Source organism: Vidua macroura, chromosome 17 (genome assembly GCF_024509145.1).
Source record: "Vidua macroura isolate BioBank_ID:100142 chromosome 17, ASM2450914v1, whole genome shotgun sequence".
Taxonomy (NCBI): Eukaryota; Metazoa; Chordata; class Aves; order Passeriformes; family Viduidae; genus Vidua; species Vidua macroura.
The window spans coordinates 8,039,365-8,060,573 of record NC_071587.1 but is presented as its reverse complement, the minus strand read 5'-3'; the positions used below and the strand labels follow the sequence as shown (position 1 = coordinate 8,060,573).

The window sequence follows — 21,209 nt, the reverse complement described above, 5'->3', positions numbered from 1 at the left end:
TTGGTGGTTCTCAGCACCCCCAGTCCATTCATCCCTCCCAGGCAATGCAGACCCAGAACATCCCAGGTGGAAAGGAGCCCTGCAGCTCGTTGGCGTGTGGGATGAGCAGGTGGGTGATGATCTCCCCCAGGGTGCTCAGAGGGGTCCTGTGAGCCCAGAAAGTCTCTCTGTGCCCCCTCTGGGGGGAGGAGAGGGGCACCATGTGCTGGTTTGCACGTGGTGATGACAGGAGTGAATGCGCTCTCACTGGCGCTGTCGCTGGTGGCCAGTGGCCTTGGAGCCCTGGCTGGGAGGTCACCAGGCTGTTCCAGGGTTCGGCTCCTGGCACAGGGTTGGGACAACGAGACGAGCACGTGGGGGTCCCAGGATGGGGACCTGTGCCTGTAGGTCACCTCGGCTCACCTGGCTAGTGAGGTGTCCCCCTCCTGTCCTGCACCCCACTTCAAACACAGTCCCTAAGGTGGGTTTTGGGGAGCACAGCATGGGACAAAGGGTGTGGACAGCCGCATAGGAGCCCAGAACAGCGCAGTGAGCTCGTCTTGGCTTGGAACAGCTTGGCACAGCTCAGCTCGGCTCAGCTTCGCTCCCGCAGCTCGGAGGGAGGTGAGTTAAGAAGCGCTCGGAAAATCAGAGTCAGCTGCAATCCTGGGGACAGCCGGGGCAGACCCGCAGCCGCCGCCGGAGCTGCCGGAGATCCACGATGGCTCCCGGCGACCGGGGGATTCAGCCCTGCCCGGGGGGCTCAGCCCTGCCCGGGGGGCTCAGCCCTGCCCCCCTGGCCCTGCGGCGACTCGGAGCGGGGGGCTGACCCGGGGGGGGCTGAGCCGGGGGGGCCGGCGCAGGCAGCGTCACCCTCCTGGCTCCACCCCCCCAAAATCGCAGGGGGCTTCGCTGTGACCCCGGCGCTGGGATGGCAGCGGGACAGTCGGACCGCGGCGGGACGGCGGGACGGTTCCCAGCCGAGGTGGTGGCTGGAGTGCTCCGGGGGGATCCAGCCAGGGCGTTTGCCAGTCGCTTTGTTGCTGCTGGGGGATTTTTTTTTTTTTTTTTTTTTAGGATTATTATTATTTTGAAAGGGAGGGTGAGGACAGGGGGCTGACACTGACTATAAAGGCAGAGCTCCCTGGAGCAGCCGGCACTTCCCCGCCACCATGAGCACTCCCCGGGCCTGACAGCCCCAGCCTGCCCCACTGTCGCCGTCTCAAGCTGCCCTGAAGTGTGGCTGTGTGTCCGAAGCTCGTGTTGGGATGGTGTGAGCCCGGAGCCGCTCGTCGCCCTCCCAGCACCCCTCACCAGCTCTGGCAGGAGCAGAGCCCGCCAGCCGCTTGGATGATTTGATTTCTTCCCTGTCCGACATCACTCCTGCCCAGATGCAGTGGATAATATTCATGTTGCTGTTATTCATCAGCTCCATGGAAATGCTCACGCAGAACCGGTGGAAGAAGCAAGGTACAGTGTGCACAGTGGGCTTGTCCCGCTCGGGTCTCGCAGGGTGGCTTTGGGACACCAGGCTGCCTGTCCTGCCTGCACGGAGCAGGAAGGAGTTGTGAACCAGGGCTGGAGGTGCCAGGAACCAGCAAAACCCCAACCCCTCGCCTTGAGCCCCCTTGGGGACCGTCTGTGTTCCCCTCTGGGTGCGTGGCATGGGGCTGGCTTGGCGGTGCAGGAGGATGCAGAGTGCAGCCCCATAGCACCTCCTGCTCGGTGCCAGCCCTGCCTTTGGGGCTGGCAGGAGACAAGAGACACTGGCTGGCACTGGGAGCAGCTCTGCAAACTCCAGCAGAGCCAGACACACTGGGGATAGCACTAAATGGGCTGATTTTCTGATATTTCCTTTCTCTGCATAGCACACTAACTGCCTTAGGAGTAAAACCTCCTGGAAGGATGCTCAGAGCCACGGCAGGCACTGCCTGTCCTCTGCCCCATCCTTTCCCCAGGAAGAGGCATCAGCTGAGCCACTGCTCAGTGCCTGGGCAAGGACAGGGTGTGCTTGGACTGTGCTGAGGCACATGCCCCCTCTGTTGGGCACTGGCTCATGTGCCCTCACTGGGCAGTGCCAGGCAGTGCCAGCTGGCTGCGTGGAGTGGGTCCAGGGCTGGTTCTCAGCTCTGTGCCAGGAATGCCTTGGTTTTGGGGCCAACATGTGCCAGGGTAGGGGCAGGACGTCCCAGGACCAGGGCTCTCAGGGCTGGAGCCCGGAGAGCTTCCCTTGAAGTTGTTCCATATTAAAGGCATGCGGAGGCAGTAGGTGTGTGTGATGATGTGGGTGGCCAGGCTGGTGGCCAAAACACCCCTGATGGGAAACAGCCAAGCACCAAGAGGGGCTCCAGCTACCACTGCTTGACGCTGGGTAGCACAATGTTCCAAAGGCCTCAGGTCTTGGCAGCCTGGGGATCTGGCTATGGCTTTCCACCCCAGACATGTTATATACCCTGGGATAACCTGCACAGAAAAACCAGCACGGGGTCCAGGAGCCACAAAAGATGTGGCATCACCCTACAGCCTCCCTACTGACCCTGGGACCTCTGGTCTGGGCAGTCCAGTGCCCCGGGGACTCACGGTTCCCTGCAGGACTGGGCGTAGGGTGGGCAGAGATGGGGGATGTCACACCCATGTCCGGCAACTCAGGTGCCCACTGTTCCTCATGCCCCGTGCCCATCCCAGCTCAGCCCTGCCCTCTGCCATCACCACTGGACAGGAGGAGATGAACCCATCTCTTTTTCCTAACCCCCAAGCCCATGGTTTCAGAGTGAGCCACATTCTGATGTTCTCTGTGGTGGCTCCCAGTGTCACTCTTAGTGGCAGAGATGTGTGTGCCATGTCAGCAGCACTGTGGATGGAGGAGGATGACCCCACTTCTCCCAGCTCCATACCATGGAATTACTTCCAAAGCCAGTGAAAGGAAGGAGGCCCCAGAGCCCATCCAGGGCTCCCCACCTTCTTTGGTCTGGCTGGAAGTGGAAGGAGACCAGCAAAAAAAAAACCCTAAATATCAAAAAGAATTAGGGAAGGGAAAGAGGCTCGTAAATCCACGGGTCTCCAGGGAAGCCACTCCAGCTGCAGCCAGGAACACAAATGTTGTCAGCATTTGGTAAATATGTAACGGAGACCATAACAACTTAATGGATCCAAGGTGCTTCCTTAGCGCTCCCAGCAGACGCAGCTCTAATGAGGGCTCCTGGCAGTGCTGCTGTCCCAGACAGTGTGCCCCAGAGAAGGGACTGGGATGAGCCAGCTTGGGGACAACTGCATGGCACCACAGCACTGTGGACTGGTTTGTGCCAGGGACCAGCACACGGGGCTGTGAGGCATCGTCTGCCATCATCGTCTGACAGAATCCTCTGCCAGCATTCCCCCGGCTTCCCAGCACCTCTGTACCAGCCCCACAGCTGTGGGACCCTTCTGATGCAGCTTCTGGGGTCAGAGGGACCAGTGCCAGGCATTCCCCCAGGACCCACCAGCTGGCTCGGGCTTGTAGCAACCTTGTGTAGTGGAAGGTGTCCCTGCCCATGGCAGGGGGTTTGGGATGATCTTGAAGATCTCTTCCAACCCAAACCATTCTGTGATTCTGTGGTTCTATAGAGCCCAGGTCCTAAGCATGCTGTACCAGGGCTTCTGGCATGGTCACTTCTACTCAGGCTGTGGTGCCAGAGCCAAACAGCTCCCAACAAAGGGGCATGGTGAAAGTATTGGATGCCTGCAGGCAGGAGTTCAGTGGCCCCTTTTGTGGCTTTTCTGTGGGCTCAGAGAGCAGGAGCAGTTGGCCTAGTGGATGTTGGCACCCTGTCCTTGTCCCTGGGAACAGAGGTCACCCACCTCAGGGTCAGTCACCCTCCCACAGTCTGAGAGTACAGCACAGGCAGCCAGGCAGGCAGCAGAGGCTCTTGAGCAGAGAGATTATTTTCCCAGCTCCTCTTGAGTGCATCCAAAATGCCCTTGGTCCTCTGACACTTAAGAGGCATCAGGTCAGATCATATTTCTACCACTGACCCAGTGGTTGTTCCACTTCCCACGGGATGGGCAAGGCTGGCTTGGGGTGTGGCTCAGACTGTCACCCGTGGGCAGTGCTGGGCATAGGGCAAACCCTCAGTCTAGATCTTGGAGTGATGCAGGCCATCAATGCAGCGTGGGCAGAGGTGGGGATTTGAGGAGCAGAGAGAGGTGAGGTGGTGTTTGCAGGGAGACAGGACAGCGTTGTCACCCTGGTGTGTCAGAGAGGGGCTGCCACGGGGCTGGGATCGCCCTCAGCACCTGTGCCACAGCCCCTCTCCTCCATTTGTCCCCGCAGCGAGTGCTGGCCTGCTGGAAAACTGCACGGGCTGCGTCCTGTGCTCTGAGGACAACGGCTGCATCACCTGCCACCACCGGCTCTTCCTGCTTATCTGGAGGGACGGCATCCGCCAGTACGGGATGTGCGTCCACACTTGTCCCCCAGGCTACTTTGGTGTGCGGGGTCTGGAAGTCAACAGATGCACAAGTACGTCCCGCGCCAGCCGGGGTCCCCCTGCTCCTACTAGTGCCCCCTGCTCTCCTCGCCACCCTGCGGGTCCCAGTGCTGCGGGAAGGGCGATGGCTTCATTTCCCGCAGCATCCCTGGTGGCACTGGATCCAGGGGCGGCCGGGTTGGGAGGGCTTCGTCCGCTTTTCCCTTGCCCAGAGCCGCAGCCTAGACCCCGCAGGTTTTGGGTCCCCGGTGGGTGCCGGGGGTGTCCCGGGCTGTCCCGCTGACCAGCCGTCCCTCCCGGCAGAGTGCAGGTCGCCCAGCTGCGAGAGCTGCTTCAGCAGAGACTTCTGCATGAAGTGCAAGGACAAGTTTTACTTGTACAAGGGCCAGTGTTTTCGGCAGTGTCCCCCCGGCACTGCGGCACAGCCCGGCACCCGCGAGTGCCAAGGTAAGCAGCGCCCGCACCCCGTGCCCGCCGTCCCTGGGGACGTGCCTGGCTCCGAGGAGTCACCAATCCGTTCTGTCCCTGTCCCTGCAGAGACGTGCGAGCCGGGCCCGTGGAGCGAGTGGAGCGCCTGTACCCACGAGAGTCGGACCTGCGGCTGCAAGTGGGGTGTGGAGACGCGGGTGCGGGAGGTGCCGGAGGCTGCCCGAGAGGAGGGGACTGCCTGCCCCGCGCTGCTGGAGACCAGGAGGTGCCGCATGAAGAAGCACTGCCCGGGAGGTAAGCGCTGCGCCACCGGGGCTGAGGACAGCTTCGCGTCCCTCCAAAGTGAGCCCGAGGGGCGCTGCAGGAGGATGATGGCAGCAGGGGTCTGGCAGTGGCCGGCGAACCATGCTGTCATCTCCCAAGCATTTTGAAATTCTGGGTAAAGCCGTCATCTCAGGCACATGTGCTGAGCAGCCCTAGGGCTGGCTGCTCCCACCTGGCAGTTCCCGAGACTGCCTGGGACGAGCCAGTGTCCCCTTCCATGCTGGACTGGGCTGGGCTGGGCACTGGCACGAACCGCCGTGGTGGGATGAGGCTGCCGAGCTCCAGCTCCCATTCTGCCACGACGCAAAGGGAGGCTTTCTGTACTCCAGCTGTGGGTAAGGAGGGTTGAGACATACAGGGGAGGTTCCTGCAAAAACCTCTGAGCTCCCTAAAAACTGAAACACTCGTGGAGCAGGAGGACGTTACCCAGGGGATTTCTGATGGCCAAAGTTTTGGAAGACACCCCAGGGCACAGTGCCGCTCCATGGCTTATCTGGCCAGATGTTCACTCATGCTGCTGCACTTCCCCCCACTTCATTCCCAGGCTGGGGGCTCCCTGGCTGAGGGATCTCCCCACCTTTCACACACCAGACCCGCTGCAGGGTCTGTCCGGGCGGTGCGTGCACGGGTGCAGGGCTGGCGACGGGAACCAGGACGTGGCTGATGTCATTTTTGGATGCAGGCGTCTGGACTGAAGCTACCCTAATAAATCTCCACTTAATAACTGGCAGCAAGGGGGATGCATGAGATACCGATCTGAAGTGCCTGGCAGCAGATCTGAGCCACCGAGGGTTGCGGTTCGGAGCTGCGGGGTCACTGCGCCGTGGGATGAGCTGTCCGGCACCGCCAGCGTGGCGGGGATCAGGGAGGACAGGACTGTGAGGGTGGAGAGAAAAAGGATGAAGAAGGGGGGCAGCAGCAGAGGACGTGCGTGCTGGGCGAGGGCCACAGAGCCAGGAGAGAGGTTTCATCCCAGCAGCATCAATCATAAGTAATATTTTCCTGCTGACAGTGCAAAGGAGCTGATTCCCTTCCCCACCCAGATCTCAACTCACGTCTTTGGGGTGCCAGGTGGCTTCGATTTTGAGGATGTTCTCCTCCCTGCTGGTGTGTGGCAGCTCCAGACCCGCAGAGCTGGTGACAGTTTGATGCAAGAAATTTAATGTGGGAGGACAGGCTGCTCCGGAGCACTGTGTTCTGGAGCACTGTGCCCATGCCCTGTCCTGCCTGGCACACAGCAGGTCCCACTGGCAGGGACTGCTGTGCCAGTGTTTCAGGGGTATCTCATCTTGTGAAGTTACTGAGAAGGCACTGGCACCCCAGAAAAGTGCTTGGCCTCCTGTCTCTGCCTGTGCTCCTGCAAGCTGGAAGCTGTGGGGCTACGGTGGTGGGCTTAGGGACTGGCAGGACTCTACTCTTGAGGCTCCTATCTGGGATCAGCTTTAGAGACAGGCCTGTCCCCTGCCCAGCAGAAGGAATCCATGAATGCCCCCCAAGCAACCCACTCAGGAGAGAGCAGCCCCTCCATGTCTCCCACTCCTGGGCAGGCTGTTCGGAGTCCCTGCCACAGCAGAGCTTGTGTCTGCCCTCACTCCCAGGCTCCTGCCCGCCTGGCCAAGTGCTGGGTTATAGGATCCAGATGCTGGAGGAGGACGAGGAGTTCACTTGATGCATCTGAGACACCCCCAGCCCAGGCGAGCCAGAGCAGGCAGCCGAACCCGACCGTGTGATGAGAGATTTGTGCCACCACTTCTGAGCCATCCAGGCGGCTGGAAGGGAAAAGCTGCCACGCTTGGCCGTGGCACAAACCCCTCGCACTGCTGTAAATCTGCCTTGGGTGTCTGTCCCGCTCTCCAGACTCTTGGCGTGCGTGCCGTGCCCTCTCCTTTGTGGGTGGCAACTGTCTGGAGATCAGAGCTGAGAAAAAGGGTTTCAGAGCCAGGCAGGACAAGAACTGGAGCCTTCAGAAGGGACTGGGGACAACAGTGCTGGCGCACGCAGCACCAGGGACAGTCATGGTCCCTTGTGCCCCTCACATCACTAAACCCCCCCACACAAGTGACTCTAACTGGAGCGGGCGCAGGGGGGCAAGGACCGACAAAGCTGCCCAGTTTTTGGAGCAACCATTCTGATCTGTAGCATGGACTCCTCCTCCCAGTGGAGCCCATAGCACAGCAGGGTTTATCTTGAATCCCTGTTTCTTTGGTGTCTCAGCACCAACATTTTGGCCAGCTGGAAGGTCTGTGGCAGCTTCTCGGGGTGAGCAAAGGTTTGGGTCCCAACAGCCTGACCCTGGAAAGCTGGCAGTGGGTTGACCTGGGATGCAGCCAGGCTCCACCAGCACGTTGTTTGTGCCACTGGGATGGGGACCATCCACACGTGGAGGGCATCCACAGGGAGAGAGAATTAGCACCTATGCAAGGATGCGCTCCAAAGTCACCTTGCTGCCCACCATGCCCAAATCCTCCCAGGGGCTGTCTGGGTCCCCTGGTGGTGGGCAGGTTCCCACATCATGGCAGAGCTGAGCACAGCTGTGCCATGGCTTTGGGGTGTTGGTGCAGCCACTGCCCCTCTCCAACACCCACAGTCCTTGCTCAGAGAGGAGCTGGGGTTTCTCCAGGCAGCTTCCACTTCAGTTGAGCTGTCCCACCCCATTCCTAGGGATTTTGGGGTACCAGGACTGAGAGTCCAGCCATGGGAGATGTGGGGACAACACGCCAGTGTCCCTCTGCCCATGCCATCAGCACACCCAAACCCCCCACAGACCCACACTGCTGTTTCATGACCGGGAGAGGGCTCTGGGGTCCCCAAAATCAGAAACTGGGTCGAGCACTAACACCCTGAGGATATGGGACCAGCGTCCCATGGATGGGGCTCAGGTCAGATCATGTTGCCTGGCCAATGGGCGAGCACTCATTTTCTTCTTTTTCTGTTGCAGAGAAAACCGAACCCAAAAATAAAGGCAAAAAGCGACAGAAGAAGCCGAAGACAGAAAGGCACACGGGCACCTAGCGAGCACCAGCATGGGAGCTGGGGCACCATGGCAGGAATGGCAAAAGTTCCCAGCCAACTCCTGCCACGATGCTCCAGCCACATCACCCCTGGTTTTCCATCAAAAAAAAAAAAAAAAAAAAAAAATTGCACAATTTTCTCTGCCCCCCCCCATCCCCCTTTCCTTTTGAGACAATTTATGGCCTGTAAAACATTTCCTTTTCAGAAAATCTAATTTGCAATGTCCAAAGCAAAGCCCTAGGGCTTGGGGAGGGGGTGGCTCCTTTATTCCTCTGGTCTTCCCTCTCCCCTAGCCTGCTCCATCCCTTCCTCCAGACGGGTGGGATGGGGTTAGACTGGGGTTGGACCCTACTAATGAAGATGATGCCTGCCTGAATAGTGTTCCCCAGGGCTGGGAGATGCCCTGGCTCCACAGGGTCCTGGTTTTATGGGAGTGCTGAGGGGCACAGTGCACCACTGAGCTGCTCCAGGTGCTGGATAGTGTCCCCCATCCTCAGCCACAGGCACGGGAAGCAGCAGGACTCCTGGGGTGACCCCACTGGGGACCATGCCATTGCCCACAGCAGGCTAGCCGGGTGCTCAGCATCCCCACTAGCACAGCCAAGGGCCAAATCCTGCTCTCCTGGGGCTCAGAGGGCAGCTGGACCTCCAGGCTGATAACCCTTCTTGGGATCATGCCAGCCCAGCACACAGCACCCTCATGGGCCACATCGTGTCTTCCTCAGGCTCACAGAGAGGCTCACAGAGCTTCTCTCCCAGCTGGATGTGGGCTTTGGAATTTGGGGTGACTGTCTGTCTAGGACAGGGACATGCACAATGCAAATGCAAGCCCAGGCAGGGGATGCTGCTGCATCCTGCGTCCCCAAACTGGGATGTGTTGGAAGCAGCTCTGCAACCCCTCCCAGCCATCACCAGGGCGTGACCGTGGGGTGCTGAGCCCAGGCGTGCCAGTGCTGAGCGCTGCGTGCCCCAGGAGCAGAGGGTTCCATCGGGATATATACCACGTGTGTGCTTAAATCGCTGTCCAGCCGCAGGCAGCTCTGCGTTTGGGGATTGCCGAGGTGCGAACTCCCCGTCCCCGCCCTGAGCGTGAGCAGGGGGAGGCCGGGGCTGGCCGCGGGGTGTCGAGGCCGCGGGGGCTGCACAGACCCTTCAGGACGGGAGCGCTGGGTGTCAGCACCGAGCCAGCCCCAGAGCCGGCACAAAGCTGCCGGAGCATCTCCTCCGATCGCTTCATGACAAATAAATGGATTAAACCCCCGGCATCGCTCCTGCTTCCCTGTTTTCCCCATTCCCACGAGTTGCTGCCAGAGGGCGTCTGGGATGCTGGCCGTGGCCACGGTGCAATCCCGTATTCCACAGCTCTGCAGCTTGGGTCCCTGTGGGAGGACACCCTGCCCTGGCCCCCCAGAATTGGGTTACTGGGGAAAGATTTTATTTCAAGTTTTTGCTTAAAGTACCACCAGCATCGCTCGTTGTCTGAGCCAGCACTGGGACAAACGGCCAGTGTGACACTGGGACTGCCATTCCACAGGATTGGGAACCACCAGGGGTTTTTTTTCCGGGTGTTGGAGAAAATCCCCTTCTGCTAAGATGCTTGGACATCCCCTTGGCAGCCTGTCCCCACCACCGGGATTGTCTCCTCCTAGGGGACACAGCCCAGATCCTGTCCCAGTCCATGGGCTGCCAGACATGGTGACCCCCAGTTCTGGTCAGAGCCATCAGCCCCTGACAAGCCCCCGGCCTGGGCTCTGGGCACGCACAGTCTGGCTGCGTCCTGCCAAACTGCCTGGGACAGAGCCCTCCCTCCTCCTGGTCCCCACGGGCTCATCCCATGGCCAGAGCAGCGAAATCCAGGCCTGGCTCCCGCTGGCATTATAAATAGCCGGGACATGGGGAGGGAGCTGTGCGCCTGGGATGGGGGTGCCTGGGTGTGGTGCATCCCAGCGGGCGCTGATCGGGGGGACTCGCGGGGTGTAGGGCTGGGGGGTGGGAGGGCTCGGTGCTGCCGTGGCGCTGTCCACCCCGGGACGTGCAATGAGTTCTGCAGAGAACGCCCGGGGGAGGGACGGGGCTGCGTGTGCGACTGTGAGTGTGTGAGTGAGTGTGAGTGTGTGTGTGTGTGTGTGACAGAGAGAGAGAGAGACATTTATAGATCACGTGTGAAACTTGATCTCCCCGCAGTGGACTCAGAGGAAAGAAAAAAGATAGAAGTATTGTTTTTAAACAGATTTTTTCCTTTGTTTTTCTTTGTTGTTTTTTTTTTTTTTTTTTTTCTCCCCTCTCCCCCTGCGAGGGCTGGCGATAAAAGGCCGGGGCGGCCAGCGCCGTCTCAGAGGGAGGAAATGCCGAAATCGCCGCGGTCGGACGCGGCGGCGAGCGCCCACTGACCCATCCCGGCACGGAGCAAGCTGCCGGCGCATCCCCCGCCGTGGCACCCCGGCCCCGCGGGGACCCCCGCGCCATGCGGGCGCTCAGCCTCGGCCTTGTGGCCCTGACCTGTGCCACGACGGCTCTGTGCGCTGCTGGAGCCCAGCGCCGGGCTCTGGAGGGCGGCGGCCGCCGGCGCTACCACCGCGTGCAGCACGGCCACTGCAGCTACACCTTCGTGCTGCCCGAGGCCGACCCTCTGCCCTGCCCAGCCGCCCCCGGCCCCGTCCCCGGCCCGGCCAACGTGCTGCTCCAGCGGGACTCGCCGGCCGGCACCGCCGGGCACGGGGCTGCACAGCGCCTGCGGCACCTCGAGAGGATCCTGGAGAACAGCACCCAGTGGCTGCTCAAGGTAGGGTGTAGGATGTGGAGGGTGTGGGGGGCGACCAGCAGCGGGGTGGTGTGGGCAGGGATCTGTGTCCAGCACTCACTCATGCAGCATCCCTGTGGCACAGCTGTGGCCATTGGGGCCTGTGCCCACCTGAGCATCCAGGTCAGCTTTTCTCTGCAGGTGTGCAGCTGGAATCAAGCACTGTCTGCATGGAGGGCATGCGTGCTGCAGGTTCTGCGGGTGCTGCAGCTCATGGGTGCTGCAGATCACTCACCCAGAGCACTTCCCATTGAGGCTGTATTCCCTGTCCATCCTTGCCATAGGGTTCCTCATGGTCCTTGCTGGGTTAGCCGTGCCAAGCATCCCTTGGGGATCAGCATTCCAAGTTCTGGGCGAGGAGACTGGGAAAGGGTTTGGCCAGTGGTAGGGAGAGGGTCCCAAGGGCAGGGGCCACTGAAATATTTCCAGCTTAATCATTTTCCCTCCTACAGGCTTTACAAAAGCTCCCAGAACTTGATGAGACTTTGTGTGGGACCCAATGGCTCCTGGGTGGCCTGTGGGTGGTGCATGGTGGGAGCAGTAGGATGCCACACCAGAGGGGTTGTGTACCCACAGATTTGCCACCCCCAGCTCCCACTGGCTCACCCTGTCCCCAATGCCTGAGGCAGGAAGCAGCATTTCCTTCCTGGAGCCCCCAGCAGCTGAGTGCGACTGCCTGCGTCAGACCCAGGAATAGCTCATCCCAAGGGACACGTCCCAGGGGGGCCCTGAACCCACAGCCCGTGCCAGGAACACTGGGTACCTGCACTGATAGGAGGGGAAGAGGCTTGTCCCCAGCTGTCACTGACCCAGCAGAGCCACATGTGTGTCCTGTGGTGTCCCACCAGGCTGCAATGGGACCCGTGTGCCTCTGCAGTCCCATTTCCTGGGTGATGTCCCCGTGCCGAGCCCCTGCAGCACTCAGGGATCAGGATGGGGCCAACACACTGAGTGGGGGTCCCGGGGATGGTCTGTGCCAGCCATGCTGCTTGGGTAGCCACCCTGGCTGTGGGGGACAGTGCAGGCAGCAGGGACGTGCAGGACGTTGTTCCTTGTCCCCTCAGCCATCTTTAGAGAACAAATTCCTCAAGAGCTGGGAAAACGCTGAACCGTGGCTCTGCTGGAAGCCAGCCCAGAGTGTTGCAGAGGGGTCAGCAGGGCCAGTGACAACCTGGCTGGTGGCACCGAATCTCTATCACTGTGGAACCTGCTGGGTCTGCTGGGTGCACAGAAGTCCTGGGGTCCCTGTGCCCTGGGGTCCCTGTGCCCTCAGCTCTCTGCCTTGGTGTCCCTGTGCTCTGGTGTCTTTGTGCCCTGTGTGCCCAGGCCAGCTCTTGGGATGAGGGCAGCCTTTGTATGGCCAAGCAAGGCAGGGGACCAGGGTCCCACCACAGGTGCACATGGCCCTGTCCAGAGCAGACAGCCACAGGCAAGGTGGGACTGCACATCTGGGCAGCAGTGGGCAGCAATGCCCCTCACCACAGCCCCAAGGAGCACAAGGCAGTGGAGCACTGGGCAGCCGGTGTCCCATTCCTTCCCCATCCCCATCCCCATCCCCATCCCCATCCCCTTCCCCATCCCCATCCTGTTCTATCCATCCATCCATCCCATCACAACAATCCCACCCCAGCCTATCCCATCCAGCTCCATCCTGCAGCATGGCTCTCTCCTTTTAGAGGCAGCTTGCAGCTATGTTTTTTGCTGTTGTTCCTCAGCTTCCCAAATTTCAGCAGAGCTGCCCAAGAACGCTTGTTTTGGTCAGACTCCAGCCCTGAACAAACAAACGAGGGCTCAAAAGAGGCATTGGGTTCAGGGACAGATCGTAAACAGTGTTGCATCCCCATCTGCTCTGCCCTGGCCTGGGGAGCCCTGCAGGATGCTGAGAAATTGTGAACTCTCCTGGCACCCAACAGGTTCTCCAGGTCCCCTCAGGCATCTCCAGCACTGGCCTCCCCCAGGACCCCCATCCATGGTACTGGGGGCTGGCCCACCCTCCCCACTCAGCACCCCTTGGTGGGGACATGGCCAGGACCCAGCACACAAGGACACATCGGCTGCTTCTGTCTCAGGAGGAATTAATTTTAGTTCAAACACAAACATTTGATGGTGCCGCTGGGTCTGGGGGGGAGCTTGGGGTGGGATGGGGTCTCCAGCAAGGCAGTGGCATTTTGGCAGCTCTGAGGTGCCTGAGGCACAGGGGCTGATGCTGCTCACCCTGGGATGTGTGCAGCGGTGTGGGGAGCAGGTGAAGGATTTTCCACCCACCTGTGCCTCAAGGATTCCTGAGCCAGTGCTTGTGAAATGCATAGAAATGCCAGGGCAGGGTAAGAACTGGGGCATAGGGGAGGGATGTGGCTGCAAGAAGGCAGCACAGGATGATCCAGCTGTGGGCAATGGGATCCCAGCATGTGGCAATGGGATCCCAGCATGTCCAGCGAGTGGCTGAGTTTCCTCCTGCTCCACGGTGATGTTTTGGGGTGACCAAAACAGCACCACAGCTTTTACCACAGAGGCTCTGCCCTTATGGTAGAGAAATGAGTCCCTGAGACCAGGAGAGCCCAGCTCACATCAGCACCCATGAGATGAAGGAGGGGGGATTCCGGATTCCCTGTCCTTGGCTCAGAGCCTGCCCCACTTATGTCCCCTATGCCAGACATGCCTGGGGACATTGTGCCCCACTCCAGCTCCCAGGGAGCTGCTGGGGCCAGGATCCAGGGCTCCATCTCCAGAGCTCTCAGCCTTCCCCGTGCCAGCTTGACCTTTTCTGTGGGTATGTTCTGCCCTCAGCTCACAGATATGTTTATTTAAAAAAAAAAAAAAAAAAAAAAAAAAAAAAAAGCAGCAAGATTGAGAGGGAGAAAAGGCCTCCCCAAACCCTGTGAAGCAACAAGATTAACGACGTGGTTAAAGGGAAACTCTCCAGCAATCCCTCAGCTCAGGGAAATGTTTTCCAGACGCGGCTTTCCGACCTTTCCCTGCTTCCTCCCTGAGAGCGTGTTCCTGCGAGGGAAAATCCCCAGGGAAACGGGTGCAGGCAATGCTGGCTGGGATGGTCAGCCCTGGGACCTTCCTGCCCCGAGACCCTCCTGCCCCACATGGGTGCTCACAGTGGGGTGATGGTTTTGCCACTGCCTGGTGCAGAAGAGGAAGGAACAGTGAGATTTCGTCATGCCAAACAAGTGCAGAGCCCTGTGCCCTGGCCCACTGCCGACCCCACTCCCACGCTGAGTATCCCAACACTGCTGCCTGCCATGCTGCTGAACATCCTGGTATTCCATGATGCCAAACATCCCAGCACTGCTGCCTGCCTGCCACTGTGCCAAGCACCCCAGCACCACTGCATTCCCACCATGGTGCAGAACATCCCGGCACCACTGCCTGCTTTCCACCCTGCCCAGAGAGCAGCATCCCAACCCTGCTGATTCTGGTCCACAACCCCACAAGATGCAGGGGGATGTGGGGCTCTGCCTGCACCACTGGGGAGCTCAGGACCTGGGCATTGCAGGGAAGCAGCATCTGTGGGATGCAGGGAGCTGGGCAGCCCCCGTCCCTGCTGCTCTCAGGGGCTGCTTTCCCAGCGTGGGCGGCAGCGCGGCCCCTTCCGCTCCCTGTGGCCCCCGCTGAGGGACCGTGCCCCCACCGAGGCCATCGCCCTGGGGAGGGGCTGAATGGGAACCTCATGGCGGGGCTGCCAGAAATAGCAAAGCCTTTGGGAAAGGCGGCTCCCCCGCGGGCTGGGAAAGCGGAAGCGTCATCTCAGCTGTGTCCGAGCTGTGTTCGCAGCCAGCTTCTTCCCAGCCCCGAGCACTTCCACGTGGTGTAGGAGCACCGGGTGCTGGACACCCACCTTCCCTGGCTGACGGTGTCCCCTCACCCTCCAAATCCCTGGTGGCTGGGGGCTGGCAGCTGATGCTGATGCCAGTGCCAGTCACTCCCTGCCTGGCTGCTTGGCACAGGCAACCCTGGCTGGGCATCAGCCCCAGCTCGCCAGCACACCTGGGCACACAGAAGCCCATGCCAGGCCCCAGCTGGTACCACAGCCCAGGAATCTTGGCAGACGATGCCTGAGGAGACTCCCCTGCAGCAGCTCAGCTCACTCTGTCCTCTGATAAGATTCTAAGGGCCCTGAGGTGGGTCAAGCCTTGTGTAGACACAGGGCTGTGCCTGGGGCTGTGCCCAGCGGTGCCAGGCTCAGCTGGGATGCTGAGACAGGACCTGAAGAGGTGCCCAAATGACCCCCTGCATCCTCACTTCCCTGCACAGCTGGAGAGCTACATCCAGAGCAGCGTGAAGCCGGAGATGGCGGAGCTGCAGCAGACGGCAGTGCAGAACCAGACCGCCACCATGCTGGAGATCGGCAGCTCCCTCCTCAACCGCAGCGCCGAGCAGAGCCGCAAGCTCACCGACGTGGAGGCCCAGGTACGGCACATGTGTCCCCATGTCCCCGCCACCCTGAGACTGTGGGGGGTGGCACGGTTTGTCTGCAGATAAACGCAATGCCCTGAGGTGACACGGGGTTTAATGCACCAGTGGTGGAGGTACCAGGGCTGTGTGCCAGAGACCCGCCAGCCCGGCGACACCACGGGTGTGGTGTGGCCCTGCCTGCTGATGCCAAGACTCCCCTCTGCTCCCGAGGCAGGTGCTGAATCAGACGTGGCGCATCGAGATGCAGCTCCAGGAGAATTCCCTGTCCACCACCAAGCTGGAGAAGCAGCTGCTGCTGCAGACCAATGAGATCCACAAGCTGCAGAACAGAAACAAGTAGGGGCTGGGGTGGCTCAGGGACCCCCACAGCCCTTGGACCAGCCCAGGGAGGCTGGTCCCTCCCACCTAACACTGCACATTGAGGGGGCTTGAACCCCTGCAGGTGCTGGGTGTGGTCCCTAGGGGGTTGCACAGCCCCAGCACGGCCACTGGGCTTTGGGCTCCTCTGGCTGGGCACATCCCAGAGGGTACAATTCAGGGGGTGTAGCAGGGGATGGGGACAGCAATGGGTCCCTGCAGACACGCTGGGACCGCTCTGCCACCCCATCACCGCTGCATCCCACTCCCAGCATCCTGGAGGTGCGGGTGCTGGAGATGGAAACGAAGCAGCAGGCGGAGCTGGCGGGGGCCCACTTAGAGAAGGAGAAGCTGCAGCGGCTGCTGAGCCGGCAGAGCGGCACCATCGAGGAGATGGAAAAGACGCTGCTGGCTGCCAGTGCCAACACCAGCCTGCTCCAGCGCCAGCAGCTCCAGCTCCTCCAGTCTGTCCAGAGCCTGATGCGCCTCGTCTCCCAGGGCAGAGGTGAGCGGGGTGTGCGGGCAGAGTGGAGGCAGTGGGAAAGCTCCTTGTCCTCCCAGGAGCGTGCCAGGGTGCCCCCTGTGGTCTGCTCAGCTTGAGTGACCTCACCTCAAAAATCATAGAATCATTCAATCGTAGAATGGTTTGAGTTGGAAGGGATCTTAAAGCTCATCTCATTCCAACACCCTGCCATGGGCAGGAACACCTTCCACTAGAAAATTATCCACTCATTGCAACCAAGGAGCAGCTTGGAGCTCCAAGGGGTGGGTCCATAGCCTGATGCCATTCCCAGCCATGGCAAACCCCCAGGGGTTAGGCTGGCAGCAGGCCTGGTGGCACAGCTGCCTTGCTCAGCCCTCAGGAGATGGCACAGAAGATAAAAAAAATGATCCATGAGCACAAAGGCATCCAAAGAGAGAGAGAAGAGCAGCAAAACAGGCAGGGCTGCAGGGCCATCACGGTTTCTGCCTTCTCACTGTCCCCTCTGCCACAGCCACGTCACCTGGGCAGGAGCAGCAATTCCAGGACTGTGCCGAGGTGCGCCGGGCGGGCATCCATGCCAGTGGCATCTACACCCTGCACATTGCCAACCTCAGCGAGCCCAAAAAGGTGAGCACAGTCCAGAGAGGGCTTCCCTGCTGCACCCTGGAGTGTTGCCCACCCAGTGCACACCAGTCCCACACCAGATCCCTGTTGCTTGGCACATCCCAGGGCAGTTTCCCCACCCCATCCAGCCTTGGGTGAAGGCAGCCTCCACGGGATGAAAGCAGGGCTGACACAGCCTTCCAAGTGGGGGCATAAAACTGATTTTAGGCACCCTGGCCTATAAGCACCAGACCCCAGGCCCTGTCCACAGCCACGGAGGGAGGAGAGACTCCTCAGCCAGGCACTGGGCACAGCACACCCTCGTCAGCCCCTCAGGCAGCTCTAGCACCCACAGAGCACCCACGCTGAGCTGCCCAGCCTGGCAGGGATGCACCTGGCTGCCCCCTCCAAGCCACCCCCAGCCTGTCCCTCACTCCCTTGCAGGCATACTGTGACATGGAGACGGATCGAGGGGGCTGGACCATCATCCAGCTTCGTGCCAACGGCAGCCTCAGCTTCCAGAGGAGCTGGAGGGAGTACAAGCAGGTGTGTGCCTGACCGGGGAGGGGCACAACACCCTGGGGGCCCCCCAGGCACCCTGAACTCACCCACCTGCTGCTCCACAGGGCTTCGGGGACGCGTCGGGGGAGTACTGGCTGGGGAATGAGGCCGTGCACCTGCTGACCAGCCGGGTGCCCTACGCCCTGCGGGTCGAGCTGCAGGACTGGGAGGGTGGCCAGGTGTATGCCCACTATGGGAAATTCCAGCTGGGGAGTGAGCGGCAGTTTTACAGGTAGGGGAGAGGCACTGTGGGAAGAGCCACGCAGCACTTCCCATCTCTGACTGCCCCCAAGCCCTGTGGGCAGCAGTGGCCAGGGGGAAGGGCTGGGTGTGGTGCCCCAGGGAGGTGCAGGATCACCTGGGGCTTCACTGGGTTGTCCTGGTGTAGTTATGGTGCCAGGTGCCAGGCACATTGTTGTGACAGTTTAATCTCTCCCTGGGCTTCTGAGAAGTACATTTTTAATGCATAAAATTGCATCAAGGCAGTGGGATTTGCCATCCCAGTGGGAGCAACTTGCACTGAGGCTCTTTTTTTGGGCAAGGGTGGTGACAGAGGTGTGGCCACCAGGCATTCCCAGGGGTGTTGGGCATCCCCAGGCTGTCCATGTCCACAAAGGGATGCTGTGCTCCTAATGCTCAGCTTGCCATGATCATGTGCTCCTGGCCATGGGCAGGAGGGTGAAAAGCAGCTGGGGGCCTTCACTGCTGGGCTGGAGGTGGAACCAGACCCCAGACATCCCCTGCACCATCCATCCCATGCATGCACCAAGCTGACCCCCAGCAAGAGGACTGGAGGAGACTTGGGGGTCCTCTCTGCCCCAGAGTACCACAGCCCTCACTCTTGGAGGTCAAGGACGGGAGGCCAAGCTGGAACTGCAGGATCTCTGCCCACATCCCTCTGTGCTGTGTTCAGCTCATGGCAGCCCCTGAGCAGTGCTGGGGGCTCTGTGACGCCCCGGCAGTGACAGTGGCTGTGTTCCTGCTGGGCACAGGCTGTCGCTGCAGGACTACAGTGGCACTGCTGGGCAGCAGAGTGGCCTGGCCCTGCAGGGCACCCAATTCAGCACCCGTGACGCCGACAATGACAACTGTCTCTGCAAGTGTGCCCAGATGCTCTCGGGAGGTGAGTGGAGCAGGGGAACAGCCCCATGCGGCACCCGTGGGTGCCAGCCTGCGATGCCACCTTCCCACCCTTCTCCCTTCCCACAGGATGGTGGTTCGATGCCTGTGGCCTCTCCAACCTGAATGGCATCTACTACCCGGCCCGGAACAACATCCGCAAGCTCAACGGCATCCGCTGGCACCACTTCCAGGGGCCCAGCTACTCCCTGAAGGGCACCCGCATGATGATCCGGCCCACCAGCTTCTAACGTGCCTGCGGCAGTGCCAGCACTGAGAGACAAGTCCAGGACAAGGGATGGTTGGGGGCGGCTAAGATGCCCCACCTGCTGCAGGGAATCTTTACCATGAGTATATTTTTTATTCTCGTTTATCCCATTTTTCAGAAGTCTGCAATGTCACCACGGCCATGCTGGAGGAGCCATGGGCAGGGCTAAAGGGCGCTGAGGAGCTGGAGCTGCAGGAGCTGGAGTGGGACAAAGCCAGACCTGCCAAAGTGGACTCCAGCATATGGAAACCCTCTGATCTCACCTCAGCTTCTCTCCCCAGATTTCTGCTGGGTCTCAGGGTTTTGTCTTGGGGACAGGGCTCCAAGACCCCCCTCAGTGATGGGGCTCTGAGAACCCCTGGGACCACGTGCAGTCAGAGGGACCCCAGACATGATGGGGACTTTGCCTTTTCACTGGTTTTGGATATTGTAAATCCCCCACCGTCCCACTTTCCTGCAGGATTAGAGGAGCTGGATGGGACAGGAATCCTGATAAGCATGGGGGCTGGTGGTGTCCCTCCTTCACCTTTTGTTCAGACACAGCCATGCAGAGGGCCACCGGCTGTCCCCTTCTTAGCATGGCCCGATCCACTGTCCCCATGTATGGCCGGACAGGCACTGCTCCTCACGGAATGGAGCTGGGTTTCTCCAGGACAGGAAGAGCAGAGGGTATCCTTGGGGACCTTTTTGGGGACCAGTCCTGGGATGGCCAGTGGCCCAGTTCTGGAAGGCGCTTGCTGGGAGCAGACACTGCAGTGGCAGGGGCTGGCAGGGCCCCAGGATTAGCAGGAAGGGGCTGGGGGGTCATGGGTGGGGAGGGGGCTGTGGGTTAAAGGGGCTGGGAGGCGGGAGGTGCTGGGTGCTGGCACCGACACCGGCTGTGCACGCAGCAGCGGGGGGGCTCCTGCTGCCTGCCCTCATCACTGTCCTGAGGCACCCGCTAATTAACGCTGATTAAAGCACGTGACGTTGTTGGCGCTTCCAGAAGATGCTCATCAGTGGGGAATAATTAAAAAATGGAAAACACGGGGGGCGGTGCTGCCGGTTTTCCTTCTGTCCTGGCTGCCTGCCTGCACCTCCTGCCTGCACATGGGGCACCCATGGGGGATCTCAGCACAGAGGGTGAGCGTGATGGACATTTCCCCGGCTGTCCCTCCTCCCTGGAAATAACTGATGGCCTCAGCTGCGCTCCCCACGAAACCGGAGCCACCGGGAAGCAGCTGCCAGGGAAAGTGATAGGGAGTGTGGGGCTGTCCTGCTGTCCCCAGCAGGGACATGCAGCAGGGGGGCATTCTGGGGTGTCTGAACATGTCTGTGCCAGGGTTTCATGCTGGCAGTCCCATGGGTGGGGGTCAGATGGAGACTCCTGGTTCGGGAACAAGGCTGCTGTGTGTGCATCTGTGTGTGCACATCGAAATACTGCTCACAAACACATGTGCACATGGACACACAGACACACAGACATCCTGCATGCATAGGATCATGCACACATGAGCACACAGGGCTTTGGATGGCCATGTCAGGTCCCATTCATGCAGGGCATGGGACACCAGAGCCACACCAAGAACTGGCAGCACCTGAGGGAGATGTGGCTGCTCAGCCCTTGCCTGGATGGGGACTGGTGCCCCCCCGCTTCTCCTTAGCAATAGCAACAAATTTAGACCAAGCCCTGGGACACACCACGCTGAGGAATCCAGCAGCACAGCCGGTCCCAGCCACCAGCGAGGATCTGGTTCCCTCAGAGATTTCCCCAAGGGCAAAGCCTGTCCCCAGGCGAGTGCCCGGGGTCCCTGTCCTGTCACCCTCTGGTTTCCGGGGTGTTTTCCTTGGGGCGGCACCCAGTGCCCCATGTGCCATCATTAAGGATCCCCTGGGTGTGCGTGTCCTCTCCAGAGCACTTCATCAGCCTGACTCACAGCCAGATGCCATCCCCGTGTCCTGTCACCACGTCCTGACACCACATCCTGCCCTCCACATTCCCGGCAGCTGGACCTGACAATAACCCAGCAGGAGTCACGTGGATCCTGCACCCTAAGCAGGGGATCTGTGTGGACACACAACAAGGCAGAAATCAAGCTGGGATGGTAAATTCTTCTTTATGACAGCTTTTCTGGGGACCCCAGGTGCTGGATGGAAGCCCCAGTCAGGGGACCCATGGTGCTGCCTTGGCCAGCAGCTGCTGGGGGGCTGCCACTGAAGGGAGGCAGCGGCAGGCCCAGGTTCAGGTGGGATCCCTGGGTGCAGCTTGCTGGTGGCTTTGATGTCACCTTCCCCAGCAGACACCTGCCTGCATGGGACACATCAGTAGCATGGGGATCACAGGGCACAGGTGGCACCTGAGGTGCCGGGAGAGCTGTGGTGCCATGTGAGGCTGCCCTGGGA

At 60.4% G+C, this 21,209-nt stretch overlaps 2 protein-coding genes across 5 annotated transcripts; both read left to right on the top strand.

The window, feature by feature from the left end:
• Positions 1-279: 279 nt before the first annotated feature.
• Positions 280-9,473, top strand: RSPO4 (R-spondin 4). 3 transcript variants are annotated; one of them, XM_053993290.1, is made up of 6 exons: positions 280-603; positions 1,114-1,449; positions 4,289-4,477; positions 4,749-4,892; positions 4,983-5,168; positions 8,137-9,473. In XM_053993290.1, the coding sequence occupies exons 2-6, from the start codon at positions 1,371-1,373 to the stop codon at positions 8,208-8,210; spliced, it is 672 nt and encodes a 223-aa protein (XP_053849265.1). In that variant the 5' UTR covers positions 280-603; positions 1,114-1,370; the 3' UTR covers positions 8,211-9,473. The 3 variants fall into 3 exon arrangements, with proteins under 3 accessions (XP_053849265.1, XP_053849264.1, XP_053849263.1); XM_053993289.1 differs by having other exon boundaries at positions 1,081-1,449; XM_053993288.1 differs by having other exon boundaries at positions 1,057-1,449.
• A 1,049-nt stretch (positions 9,474-10,522) lies between these two features.
• On the top strand, positions 10,523-19,622 carry ANGPT4 (angiopoietin 4). 2 transcript variants are annotated; one of them, XM_053993295.1, is made up of 10 exons: positions 10,523-10,992; positions 15,274-15,429; positions 15,650-15,771; positions 16,065-16,297; positions 16,788-16,903; positions 17,324-17,425; positions 17,506-17,672; positions 18,433-18,563; positions 18,650-18,843; positions 18,946-19,622. In XM_053993295.1, the coding sequence occupies exons 1-9, from the start codon at positions 10,675-10,677 to the stop codon at positions 18,808-18,810; spliced, it is 1,506 nt and encodes a 501-aa protein (XP_053849270.1). In that variant the 5' UTR covers positions 10,523-10,674; the 3' UTR covers positions 18,811-18,843; positions 18,946-19,622. The 2 variants fall into 2 exon arrangements, with proteins under 2 accessions (XP_053849270.1, XP_053849269.1); XM_053993294.1 differs by having other exon boundaries at positions 18,650-19,622.
• Positions 19,623-21,209: the final 1,587 nt, after the last annotated feature.

Excerpts from the sequence above, each read along its gene's own strand:
- RSPO4 (XM_053993290.1), top strand. The coding sequence starts at position 1,371 with ATGCAGTGGATAATATTCATGTTGCTGTTATTCATCAGCTCCATGGAA. Across the intron at positions 4,893-4,982 it reads CGGCACCCGCGAGTGCCAAG|AGACGTGCGAGCCGGGCCCG; the intron begins GTAAGCAGCGCC and ends CTGTCCCTGCAG. Across the intron at positions 5,169-8,136 it reads GAAGAAGCACTGCCCGGGAG|AGAAAACCGAACCCAAAAAT; the intron begins GTAAGCGCTGCG and ends TTTCTGTTGCAG.
- ANGPT4 (XM_053993295.1), top strand. The coding sequence starts at position 10,675 with ATGCGGGCGCTCAGCCTCGGCCTTGTGGCCCTGACCTGTGCCACGACG. Across the intron at positions 15,430-15,649 it reads TCACCGACGTGGAGGCCCAG|GTGCTGAATCAGACGTGGCG; the intron begins GTACGGCACATG and ends CTCCCGAGGCAG. Across the intron at positions 17,673-18,432 it reads AGTGAGCGGCAGTTTTACAG|GCTGTCGCTGCAGGACTACA; the intron begins GTAGGGGAGAGG and ends TGCTGGGCACAG.